Source organism: Tasmannia lanceolata, unplaced genomic scaffold (assembly GCF_043159265.1).
Source record: "Tasmannia lanceolata isolate RefF3 unplaced genomic scaffold, GAP_Taslan_0.1 ptg000008l, whole genome shotgun sequence".
Lineage (NCBI taxonomy): Eukaryota > Viridiplantae > Streptophyta > Magnoliopsida > Canellales > Winteraceae > Tasmannia > Tasmannia lanceolata.
In genome coordinates, this window is record NW_027518685.1 from 15,631,130 (window position 1) to 15,644,085 (window position 12,956).

The 12,956-nt window shown below is 38.9% G+C and overlaps 1 protein-coding gene across 2 annotated transcripts; it reads left to right on the forward strand.

Moving 5' to 3' along the window:
- Positions 1-2,444: 2,444 nt before the first annotated feature.
- LOC143883297 (cyclin-T1-4-like) lies at positions 2,445-12,020 on the forward strand. Of its 2 annotated transcripts, XM_077386642.1 has the most exons (8): positions 2,482-2,563; positions 4,564-4,603; positions 4,680-4,911; positions 5,509-5,590; positions 9,541-9,675; positions 9,760-9,935; positions 10,105-10,256; positions 11,240-12,020. In XM_077386642.1, exons 3-8 carry the CDS (start codon positions 4,712-4,714, stop codon positions 11,389-11,391), a joined length of 897 nt encoding a protein of 298 aa, XP_077242757.1. In that variant the 5' UTR covers positions 2,482-2,563; positions 4,564-4,603; positions 4,680-4,711; the 3' UTR covers positions 11,392-12,020. The 2 variants fall into 2 exon arrangements, with proteins under 2 accessions (XP_077242755.1, XP_077242757.1); XM_077386640.1 differs by having other exon boundaries at positions 2,445-2,563; positions 4,564-4,911.
- The last annotated feature ends 936 nt before the right edge of the window (positions 12,021-12,956 follow it).

A 12,956-nucleotide genomic window follows, 5' to 3' on the forward strand; every position in this document is an offset into this window, starting at 1 on the left:
GAAATGGCTCAAAAGTAGGGAAAAGAAAAACTCTATTCAAAATAGAGTGTTATTTTGGGAAACGACTTCAACACAACCATGTTTTGGTATATGCGCTCACATATGGTGTTCTAGGATTTAAAGAGCTGTCAAAAGGTCATTACGGTTCCCAAAAAACTCTCACAAGCCAATTAAAAAACAGGAAAGACAAGCTAGAACCGTGCACATAACGAGAAGTTGTTGGCTTGATATCATTTCCCTCGATTAATTTCCCTTATTTTTCGGCCACTTTGCATCATCTACTCACTCATGCCCTCTACCACTCTCTCAACACTTGTAACCTAATATTCTATGAAAAAATATTCATGGTTGCCAAACATGGCCTTAACGATCACCCTTGGCTTCCACATACTTTAAATTATGGATTTTGTGGATCCCGAGCCACATGATCATCAATGCCCATCTCTCCAAATCGTGCTAAACTTTTTTTTGAAAAGGGCAACAGAATATATATATATATATATATATATATATATATATATGTAAAAACAGAACCGAGGTGGTCCTGAAGGAACAAAGATAATACAAAGATAGCAGTACAATAATTCAAGGAGGTAGATAGTCAAAGCACTCAAACGCGGCCCGAAAGACTCCTTTCTTGGCAAGGGTGTCTGCTTCCGCATTGGCTGATCTCCTGACATGGCGAAAAACTATTGAGGAGCCCTTAGCTCTGTCCTCTATTTCCTCTAAGAGAGGCAAAAATCGCCAAGGGGGAGAAGCGTTACCCGAAAGCCAGCGAATAACATTTAAGGAATCCCCTTCGACAATAATTTTGTCGCACTCTAGACGAGGCATCGAGAGAAGCCCGCTATGAACTGCTCGGACCTCTGCCTCGTTTGAGTCTGCCACTCCGATAGGCCCCGAGTAGGCCCAGAGGACTTCCCCTTTGTGGTTTCTACATAACCCCCATACTCCTGCCATTCCTGGATTGCCGATAGACGATCCGTCAAAGTTAAGTTTCAGGGACCCCGGAGGAGGAGGAATCCAGGAGGGGAGGATTTTCACTTTGGTAGCCGATTCCAAGCATATGATTGACCATCCTTCCCAGAGGTCGAAAGCTGAAACAAAACGAAACAGAGGAAGGCTTCGAGCCCAGGATATGACCGCAGCTATCAACTGAATATAATAGGGAGATCTAGCCTTCCCTTCAAAGATACGAGCATTCCTCTCTTTCCACAAGAACCACCATGAGGCCAGGAGACACATCTTCCACAGCGTTCTGCCTTTCCTTTTCCAAGGAGTCCAGGCCCAACTCTGAATGAATTCAGCCATAGAGTTGGAGGGGACCCAACTGATTCCAAAACGAGAAAAAATAAGACCCCAAATATGGCGAGCAACCTTACAGTGTATGAAAAGGTGATCAATGGATTCCCCATCGGATAAACATAGAGGACAGTGATCTACCAACCACATTCCTCGTTTCCTCAAAAAATCCATAGTTTGAATGCGACCCCAGCTAACCGACCACCCAAAGAAAGCAACTCTCAGAGGGCAAGATTGTCTCCAAACAGAGGAGGACACATGCTCCACTAAAGAAGGGATCAGATGGTTATAAACCGAGGAGGACACATGCTCAAATCGTGCTAAACTAACATCCAAAGCACAACTTTTTCATAGCAAAATAGAGTCGCTTCGTCCGGTTCCCGTGAATCCACTTTCTACCCACTTCCTCCAGTCCGAGAATGATAAATAAGAATATTTGCCAAACACAACCTTTAGGGCCCATTTGGATACCTCATTTTTTTGTATGTGTATCAAGATTTGAGTTCTGAATACAAAATAAATCGATCATCTTCCTGCCTATGTTGAGAGAGAGAGACGTACTTGCTACAGGAGGCGAGAGGAGGTTGAGGAGCAGAGGGTGAAGGAAATTATCGCATATATGGATTTTCAAGTACTGTTTTGCACAACATATTTGGAAACCAGATTTTTTTCACTGTTGTAGTTGATTTGGAAATCTAAGGATTTGATCCTGATCCAAATCTCAAGGTATCCAAACGGGCCCTTAGTTTATTTCGGTGGGCTCCTAAAAGTCTCCCATAAATGAAAGGAAAGAACGCAGTGGAAAGTGATATGGCAGTGGAAAACAACCATTTTCTTTCCTTTTTTTCTCATCAAGTAATTCAACTAAATGGGCCTTGAGAAATGACCAAATTGATCAAGGCAAATATCAAATCGATCCAACGGTTAGGATCACTCAATCGCCCAATTTCCACGTTACTATTACTATTGTTGTCCCATCCATAGTGTGGGCCACCACATCGATGGGCATGCAATTGAACGAGCCTAACAAAAAGGGGATGATTTTGTCGCCCCAGGATTATGCGCCCCTCTTGAAACAACAAAAAAAAAAAAAAAAGGGAAGTTGAGGCATTTTAAACTCTATCAGGAGAAGGGTATTTCAGTCACGCTATAAAGACGTAAGCCTTTTCCTTACCGTTTATATCGTTACCTTTCAGGAAAGAATTTCTAGGGTTTTTCTCGCAAAGGGTTTTAGGGGTTTCTTCGTTATCGATAGTTTCAGGTGATTCTCTTTCTAAATTGTCTCTAATCTGTTACTTTTCGTTTAATTTCGCTGCTGAATTTCGATTCCTTAAAAAGATCTGATGGAAATTGTGATTTCAGCGTAGAAATTTCTCACCTTTTCTCGAATATAGAAATTCTCACTAGGGTTTCAATTTTTTGGGGAAAATCTCGATGCTGATGTGATTTTCATATTTTTTTACTTCCCTTTTTCTATGCGAGGGTTTGAAATTCTGTTAGAATTTGCGTTTGTTGATGCACATGAAGTTATGTGTTTATTTATTTTTTGTGTTCAATTTCTATATCAGTGTTTATTTGGGGAGTACGTTTATTAGTTTTTTTTTTTTTTTTTTTAATGAATTCAGGTATTTTTATATGAGCTGAAAACATGATATATCAAGCGTTTCATGCAAATTTTTTTTTTAACTTTCATGTGTGGTAAATATCCACATGCTGATTAAAGTCATGATTTAGGGTTTCCCGGTGATTGGTCACAGATTCACATTTCTTGTATTGGACTTTACAGAACTATAGCTACTTAGGCTGTGATTATATTTTGATAAAACTCTGCTTCTTTTAAACTATTAAATCCCTGTTAACAAACCTCATGCCCATTGATTGGCATTAGTGGATTAGGTATATACATTCCAACATTCCTTTGTTGGCTTTTACACTGTGAATCTAGTTGTGGTTCGTGTAGTAATCAATATACTCCAAATAAACTATGCATGTTATATTTAATTTTTTGTGAAAATAATACTTGATGTCTCTATGTTTTTGGATTTTTATTACTTGTAGGGTTTTTCATACGTCCCCAATTTCTGTCTCTTTATGCTTTAGCCCTGTTCTTTTCCCCTCATTGTGGAATTCTTTCAATCTCTATTATTGTGCGGCTTCGTCCCCACTTTCTGTCTCTTTATGCTTTAGCCCTGTTCTTTTCCCCTCCTTGTGGAATTCTTTCAAGCTATAGTATTATACGGCCTTTTTGGTTACATATGCTTTATTTGATGTTTTTTAAGGTCATCCTGAAAGGCTGATTCTAAACTAAGGTCATATTTGGTCATTTACTGCTCCATAAACTACATTTGTATGTTGCCTTTATTAAGCTAGTGTCTATTTAGCTCCAGTTCAAATCGATTATACTTGAATGGCTTCTTAAAAAAAAAAATTTTTCTGAGTGAAAAGAAAACATTTCTTTTAGCACATCTTGCTCAACTTAGAGTACTTCTAGTCCTAGATATACTCTCTGTTTTCCAAATTTCCAATGGTTTTCAACTGACATCCTCTCCTTTTTCTTTTTCTTTTTTGTAATTTAGTCCGAAGTGTATGTTCTTTTGGTAGAAAGTCTGTGTTAGACGCACTCATCAAAATGGTCACATGCAGTCGACATAGCTACTAGTAAACACCATTAGTCTATCATTTTGTCTCTTCTTTGGTATTATATCTTGTTTGCATACTTGTGTAATTCTATTCATCTAGGTATATTTCCGTGTTTCTAGTACTTCTATATTTATTTATTGGAATGTTTTCAATACTATTATTATTATTATTAGGGAATTGCTAGCGTCCATTGCAAAAGGCATTTCACGGCTGGTGTCACATGTCAGACCAGCCACTTCATGAATGGAGACAAAAGCATTCATGAGGTGGCTGGTCTGACATGCGACAGACCAGCCGTGAAATGCCTTTTGCGATGGACCCTAGCAAATCCCTTATTATTATTATTATTATTATTATTATTATTATTATTATTGTTATTATTATTATTAATATATATCATGTCACAATATCGGTTTTTCAAATGTCACCATCTTTGACACCTTATGTTCTTGTTTCACACCGGAACATGTATCCATGTCTGAGTTGCATAAATCGTGACATATTGTTAGATGACATTCTCGTTGGAGTTGCAATAATTCCATGGTTTTATCATCTTTACCTTTTTTTCTAATAATTCCACCAGTATATATTTTTTTCATCTTGCGTGTTTTACATCTGCAGGAACTTGTTAGCTGCCTGGCAACGGCTGGTAAAGTAGCGGGTAATATATACAGAAGCACTAGTTTAACTGTGAATTTATTTGTTTATTTATTGAGAGGAGGAGGTCACCATGGCAGGACAGCTGCCACGGGATCCTTCTCATCGTGGAATGGTAAGAGTTGGAGCCTACAACATTTGCGAGATAATATCAGAAGCACCTCATAGCATGAAATCTAGCTGGTACCTTAGTAGAAAAGAAATTGAAAACCATTCTCCATCTAGAAAGGATGGCATTGATTTAAAGAGAGAGACACAACTGCAGAACTTTTATTGTTCCTTCCTTCAAGACGCGGGCATGAAGCTTAGAGTGTATGCCCTTTCCTCCTTACTTATGCAGTTATTCTTAAGTTCAATATGCAAGCAAGGGGTTTTTAGTAGCAAGTTTATTTCAAGATTCTTAAGAGTATCTCTATGCTCGGCTGGTTGCAGCCATTAGGAATCTTCTTCTGCTATTTTAAGCTTTTTTTCTCTGTTTTATAAGGAATGTTTTTGTGCATCAATTGTCTGTCACGGACATTGCTATATAAGACTGATACATCAACTTAGACTGCCTTAAAGACTTCCTGACTACTTTCTGTGCATTTATTCCTCACTTTGTAGCAAGTTCATTGTGTTTGTAGGGTAGTTTGTGCGTAACACTATCATTAACCCGTGCTATTGACCTTCTTATATATAGGCAAAATTATCATTTACATAACCAATACCTCTCCGTGTTTCATAAAATGATCAAACTGCTATTTTATCAGATGCCACAATGAGTAGATGCAATAAGCGATTAGCTTTCCTGGATACATTATATCCTTTTTGTGCTTGATATAGAAACCTTCCCATTTGTTAATGGTTTTCTTGTTTTCTCATATTTCATATCAAAAACAAAATAGTGATGCAAAATGCCTTTTCTTGCAGGCCGCAGGTAACTGTAGCGATAGCAATGATGTTTTGTCATCGCTTTTACCTTCGCCAGTCTCATGCAAAGAATGACTGGCAGGTATATCTTATGTTGTAATCAATTGCATGTCAATTTGATAATTGACCATTTATTTGACCCGTTTAGCTATTGCAGTTCCCTATTTATGAAATGACACTGTTATTGTAAATTCCAGTATATTGCCATGTCACCATTGGGAAGTGAAGAAGCATGATGACTTATGCTGCTTGAACTTACAATACTCTCCTGCTGTATAGAAATTTACTAATCCTTGTTTAAACACCTGAAATTTTGTTATGGAATGGCTGAAATCTTGGATATCTTGGCCTTATCCTAACCAGCTTGCATTCATTAGTGTAATGCAGTGACATGTTCAACAAATAGTTCCCTTGATCATTAGAAGGGACACAAGCTACATGTATTGTTCAAAAAATAAAAAAATAAAATTAAAATTAAAACAAGATTGATGTAAATAAAAGAGGCTCTTCAAATATGCATGTCTACTTTTTGTCTCTCTACAAAATGCCGGTCAATGTGGCAAATCAAATGGAGAAGCTTCAAAGGGACTTTTTATGGGATGGTAGGGAGGTCAAGAACAATGTGAAACATCTGGTAGGGAGGTCAAGAACAATGTGAAACATCTGATGTGGTGGGGGAAGGCATGCAAACCAAAGCCTGTAGGAGGGCGATTAATGATGCGCAACATCTCGCTTCTAGGAAAGTGGCATTGGAGATATGGGGAGGAGAAGGATGCCCTATGGCATGTGATCATTGGTAATAAATATGGGAGGGAATGGGGGGATTGGGAAAGTAGAGACCCGCCTCTGGCAAAGGTTCAAGAGCATGGAAGAGCATATGCACCACGAGGAGTATATTTAATCCTTGGGTTAGATTTTCTATGGGTAAGGGGAAGAAAGTTCGATTCTAGCTCGACCTCTGGTTAGGGGTCTTGCCTTCACATTGCTATTTTGGATAGTTTCCACTTAGCTCTTGATAGTGAGGCTATAGTAAGCGATTATATGGAAAGAATAGAGGGTGGAAGGCCAGAATGGATCATTAAGCTCAAAAGAAATATAAAAGAAGATGAGATCGATGGCCTATGTTGCCTGCTACCTCTCCTTTAGTCTCATTATTTCTCTTCTTTCACTGCATATAAAAGAGTTTGGTTACCTGACATCTCAGGTAGCTTTTCGGTTCGCTCATTTTTCCATAGTTTGGTTAGTGGCGATGGGACTCATAAAGAGTTCTCTTCTATCTGGAGGTCAGTGGCTACTCCCAGAATACTATTGGCTTTCTCTTGGACTGTGGAAAACAAGCGAATCAATACTTGCAATAGACTCAAAAAGCACTACATCTCTCTGGTCAGCAGATGTATTTTGTGCAAGTTGGCAGAGGAATCAATAGTTCATGTCCTTCTTCACTGCCCCTTCTCTTTCAGGATTTGGGGATCTGTTATAAGAAGCTTCGGTATCTCCTTGGTGTTCCATCGATCCATCCAAAAAATTTCATTACTGATGCAGCATGCTTTTCGGCAAGGCAGGATGCATCCTTTGGAAGTTGGTCCCCTTCACAATTATATGACACTTGTGACTCGAAAGGAACAAAAGAATTTTTGACGAAAAGAATTTTTGTAGACTTTACCACTAAAAAAAAGAGTTTTTTGACGAAAAGGAGAAAAGTTATAGCAGACTTTTGTCCGACATCAAAGTAGATTTGATCGCTTGGGCGAAAGCAAAGGATGTCCTGCATTCTTATTCAGCAGCAAATATACTCCACAATTGGAGATCAATCATATGGGAGAAAGAGATTAAAGACCGTCCATCCCCTCTTTGGTCACCACCCCCTAGCGGCTGGCTAAAACTTAATTTTGATAGTAGCGTAAAAGGAAAAGCTGCTAAAACTTAATTTTGATGTTGCGTAAAAGGAAAACCTTGTCCTACAGGAATTGGAGGGCTGATTCCTGACACAAATCGGCAGAATTTGATGTCTTTCTCTGGTCCAATTGGGATTTGTAATTCTGATGAAGCAGAAGCTAGAGCACTATTATGGGGTCTACGGTGGTATATGGATCATCTTTCTCTCCCCTTTATAGTGGAAGGAGATTCATCATCAGTAATTGCGTTGGCATGCAAATCTGCTCCAGGTCCGTGGAAGCTGTCTAGCATAATTGCAGAAATTAGAGACTGTTGCAGAGTGGTTAATCCCTGTCTATCCCACATGCTTCATTCTGCAAATGTGGAAGCAGATAAGCTAGCCAAAAGTGGCTGGAGAAACCGAGTATGGAGGTGATCATACCACCTTGATGGTAAATTGAATTTATTTATCTGCTTTATTTTCCAGTCTTTGAAAGAAACTGTTAATTTCTATAAGCGCATAAGTGTTTTAGATTGCCGTCGTTTGAAATTTGAGAAATGTATGGCGTCATGCCCTATTTATTTGAAGAAGATTAAAAAAGAGCAAAAGTACAGGTGGGAATCACTTGTTCAATGATCTATACAGTTAATTTGTTGGTGCAAACATTTCCATAAAACTAAGGCTTAGGATTGCCCATGCGTGAGACTTTTCCCATGGAGATTGCATGCTATTATATGTTGCTGTCATTGGATGAGTGCCATTTGAACTGCCAAAAGATTAAAAAAACCCTGGATTGTGTTTGATGACCCAGCCATTCATATTATTGCTCCTAGGGCATCAGTGTTGTGAATTAAGTTAGTGACTATCGAATTTCTAAATTTATTCTGAAGTAAGAACAAATTTTTATCATAACTTTTTCTTAAAGACTAACAGTATCTTGTTTACTTTAATCAAGTATGATTTTGCAGGCAACATTTCCAATATACGCAACAAGCACAATTTTTTATCATAACGTTTTCTTAAAGACTAACCATATCTTATTTACTTTAATCAAGTATGATTTTGAAGGCAGCACTTCCAATATACGCAACCAGCATCATGAAGAAGATGATTATCCAAATTAATTACCCATTTTTTCTGAGGCTTCTCATTTTTCTTTCTTTTTTGTCAGATTTTCACCCTTCCTGACTATAGACCTAGTTCTTGGTTAATTCAGGGATGCCTTGCCTTTGTTCAAAAGGATTGGCAGAGTAGAAGGATATGAGAATGTGTGTGCAACCCTACGTTCGATATATTGAACTGAATGCAAGTCAATTTGGCGTTTAGAGGAGAAGGCACCATATCAACATATACGATCTCAACAAAATTGAATGCGAGAAACTGTTGCAATCTATGGAGGAAGTGGAAACTTAGCAAACTTGACGGCAAATTTATCATTATGGTCAAAAAATAGTGTCTGTGATGCTAATGAAGCGGAGGCGAAGGAATTGCTGTGGGTATTGAAATGGTACGCGGCTAATGGCCATGGACCTCTAATGGTACAAGGCGACTCAGCCAATGCCATAGCTTGGTATTCGAGTGGACAATGCAGTTTTCGGAAAGGCTTTTGTAAATCTGCTGAGGTTTCAGGTTCTGACCATATATGTAAGGATGGCGCTTTCTGTTTCTCTCCGGGTCTTTCAATGGAGGGGCTCCCTATCTCACTCAAGTTTTGTGTTGAATTAGTTGGGATTTCTCTGTAATCCTGTGCATTGGCGGGATACCTTGTCTCCTTGTGTGTTCTGGTTTATTACAGTGAATAAATCCAACATTTTTTTTTGAAAAATGTTAGTACTTGTTGACAGGTAGCCCATTGCGATATCTCTTCTGTTATTATTCTCTGTAATTGGTATGAATTGCATCTCATTAATGAGGGCCCTGTGGGCTATAAATCTGCCATTAAATCTCTATATTCCAATACTGTGATATGCCAGTGTGGCCCTGCAGCTGGTGGTGGTGATGATATATGCTGAAATTGGAATTAAACATTTCTAAATCTCTTTGTATTTGGGGATTTTACTATCAGAATTATCATATTATTATTTGGGGATTGTTTCTATTCAAGAGTCAGATGATTTTCTATGCATGCTTCCACTCTAACTGTGTACATTTTTCAGACCATTGCAACAGTAAGCATGTTTCTTGCATGCAAGACGGAAGAAACACACCGTTTTCTGATGGACGTAGTTGTGGTGGCATATGAGGCAATGTATAAAAGGGATCCTACAGCCGCTCGGAGAATCAAACAGAAGGTAATGAAGAATTGACCTTTTTTCTATTTGGCCATGTTTCTCTGTGTTGTTTCAAACTTGATTAAAAGCGTGTTTCGTGTTTAGGAAATCTATGAGAAGCAAAAAGAACTAATCATAATTGGGGAGACACTGTTGTTATCAACAATTGCGTTTGATCTCAATATTCAACTCCCCTACGAGCCCCTCATTTCAGCTTTAAAGAATTTCAAGATTTCCCAAAATGATGTGGCCAAAGTGGCACTTAACTTTGTGAATCACTGGTATGTACTCCATATTTATCAATGTTTTTTTTTCTATTGCTAATCTTGTATCAAGCGATCTTTTCCTTTTTCCTTGATATTCACTCACTTTCATGTTATTTCTTATGAGGTCCATTTGTTGCTTTTTATTTATCGTTGTTAATCTGGAATCCGTGTATGGGCCATATAGGCTCCGGACTACATTGTACCTGCAGTACAAGCCCCACTACATTGCGGCTGGCTCCCTCTTCCTTGCTGCCAAGTTTCAGAAGGTGAAGCTGCCTTCAGAAAGAGGAATGATTTGGTGGCAAGCGTTTGATGTTACACCTCGACAATTAGAAGGTTTAGCACACACTCATTATTGTTAACAACCATTCTGCTTATTTCTTAAATAATGTGAAGCACACAAGCTATAAATTTTTTTACTTTCATATTGTGGTCAAGTATCATGACTTTCATATATATATATATATATATATATATATATATATATATATATATATGTGTGTGTGTATATACAGAGAGAGAGAACGGTTTCTACACACAAGTGTAGATAACTTATCTACACACCAGCTTAAAATACAGTGGGGACGGTTTCTACACACAAGTGTAGATAACTTATCTACACACCAGCTTAAAATACAGGGGGGGGGGGGGGGGGGGCACATTGTTTGGGTGATCCAAAGCATTCATTTGATGGGCCCTCACATAGATAGGGTGTGCCCAAAAAATCAGCTTCATAGGATCATCCTAACCCTTCGAACTGTGGAGGCAAAAAATGGACAGATTTGTGAAGGTTTGTTTATACACGTCCATTTTACCTCCACAAATCGTAGGGTTGGGATGATCCTATGGAGCTGATTTTTTGTGGACACAATCAAATGAATGGTTTGGATCACCCAAACAATATGCCCTCCACTGTATTTTAAGCTAGTGTGCCATATATGTGTGTGTGTGTCCTATACTATATAGCAAGTATCTCTCTCTCTCTCTCTCTCTCTCTCTCTCTCTCTCTCTCTCTCTCTCTCTCTCTCTGTGTGTGTGTGTGTGTGTGTGTGTGTGTGTGTGAGAGAGAGAGAGAGAGAGGAATGCTAAACTGAAGGGTGCCCATGCAAAATCGCAGCAACAAGATCGCCCTTGTGTGTGGATTTTTGCAAGGGAGCTCTCTCTCTCTCTCTCTCTCTCTCTGGATTAAGTTCATCCTAGTGAAATAGTAATTTAAGGTGCTTAGATTTGAATACTAAGATGGGTAGGACTCCTGAATGCAAAGCTGTTGTTTAGTTACAGTTATTTGGTGTTTTTCATCGGCTTCCTGTTTCTAGCAGAGGTTATTCAGCATATGCATGAGTTGTTGGAGCAGAACAGACCAGCTGTGGTTCCTTCCATACATGCAAAGGCACCCGAAACTCCAGTTGTGGCTGAAAAAGAAGCATCCAGAAGTCCAGACTCTGTTTTAAGTGGGACCCGTTGTCACTAGCGGTTTAAGCCATGAGGTGGGAGCATGTAAATCTACCAATTTGGTCAGTCCCAACCTTGCAGACCAAAATCCGGTTCATGACAGCACTCATGTTGCCGAAAAAGGAGACTTGCAAAGGCAGACCAGCGATTGTGGGAGCACCCATAGTGTTGTTGAAGATGGAGAGAGGTTTGATGAAGGCGAAGACCAATCAAGGACAGAGTCTGCTCAAATTGTGGGAAGTAAAATTATTTCTGTTTGTGGTCTCAGTGACATTGACAGGGATAGAAGTGAAGCGAGACTAAAGAGGAGGAGATTGGAAAGAGCTATGAAAAAAAAGGTTGAGGCAATGGATGAATTTGACTGTGATGCTTAGATTTAGAGCGAGCTTGAAAATGGAATAGGGTTGGGAAATCAACATCGACTCGAAATTCTGTTGGGTGGAAGAACAGACTTCTCTCAGAAACTTCGACAGGGCGGGGAATGAACATCAGAACCATTTTATTTAAAAATATTTGGTGATTCTTTGTTCTGTTCTTTTTTATACTTGAAGGGCATTAACATTCTTTGCAATTGTTTATGGGCAGTGATAAATCGACCCCCCAAAATGATAAATCGACTCCCCATGTGTCTATCTCTCTCCTCTTTCTCTCTAACCCAGAGGAGAGAGAAAGGCACATGGGGAGTCGATTTATCATATTTGGGAGTCGATTTATCACTCCCCTTGTTTATATATGTAGATTTTATAGTATAGAGATCAATGACTTGTACAGACATTGGAAGGTGATTAGCCTTTTGTAATTATTTGATTGCCTCGAGGTTTAAATTTTTACTCTCTCTCACTCGTATTTTTATGCTTTTGATTTGATGGGAAGAAGGGAGGGAAAGATGTCGTAGAAACAAGGGGTGTTCATGTAGCCTCTTATGTTTTTTAAAACTCATTTTATAAGGAGAGATTGATATACACCTTATTTTGATGTTCGCTCTCCTTTCTTAAATTTTTTTCTCTGGCGTTCAGCTTCCAAGTTCCCACAAAAATGTCTAATGTTAAAAATAAAAGGAGTGGTGCCGTAGCTCTCAATAAATTAGGTAATCTAATAGTGCTCTCCATAAGGATAGCAAGTCGAGTTTATTTTATCCTCGGATAGGCTGGGTTCAGGTTGAGATCAGCCACAATGCGTACATCTAGCCCTTGGTGCAACGGTGAGTCACGGGTTCACCCTTTTATTGGCTTAATTAATATCCTACGTTCAGGTTGAGATCAGCCACAATGTGTAGAGTATAGCACACAAGCTGGGTAGCCACTGCGTAGGGTATAGCATACAAGCCTCTCTCTCTCTCTCTCTCTCTCTCTCTCTCTCTCTCTCTCTCTCTCTCTCTCATTATGAAGTACAACCACATTCTTTTCATTTTTTTATCACAAGTTATACACCATTTTTCTCTTTTTGAATTTTCCTTATCTGATGACTTTAAATTCTTCCTCCGTTTTCTGTTCTTTGGGTTTCTTTCCTTCTTTGTTTGGAGATTTTACATACTGTGTGAGCGCCAAGTCCAGTAATTTTCAAAATGTGCAACGGGCCCACTCA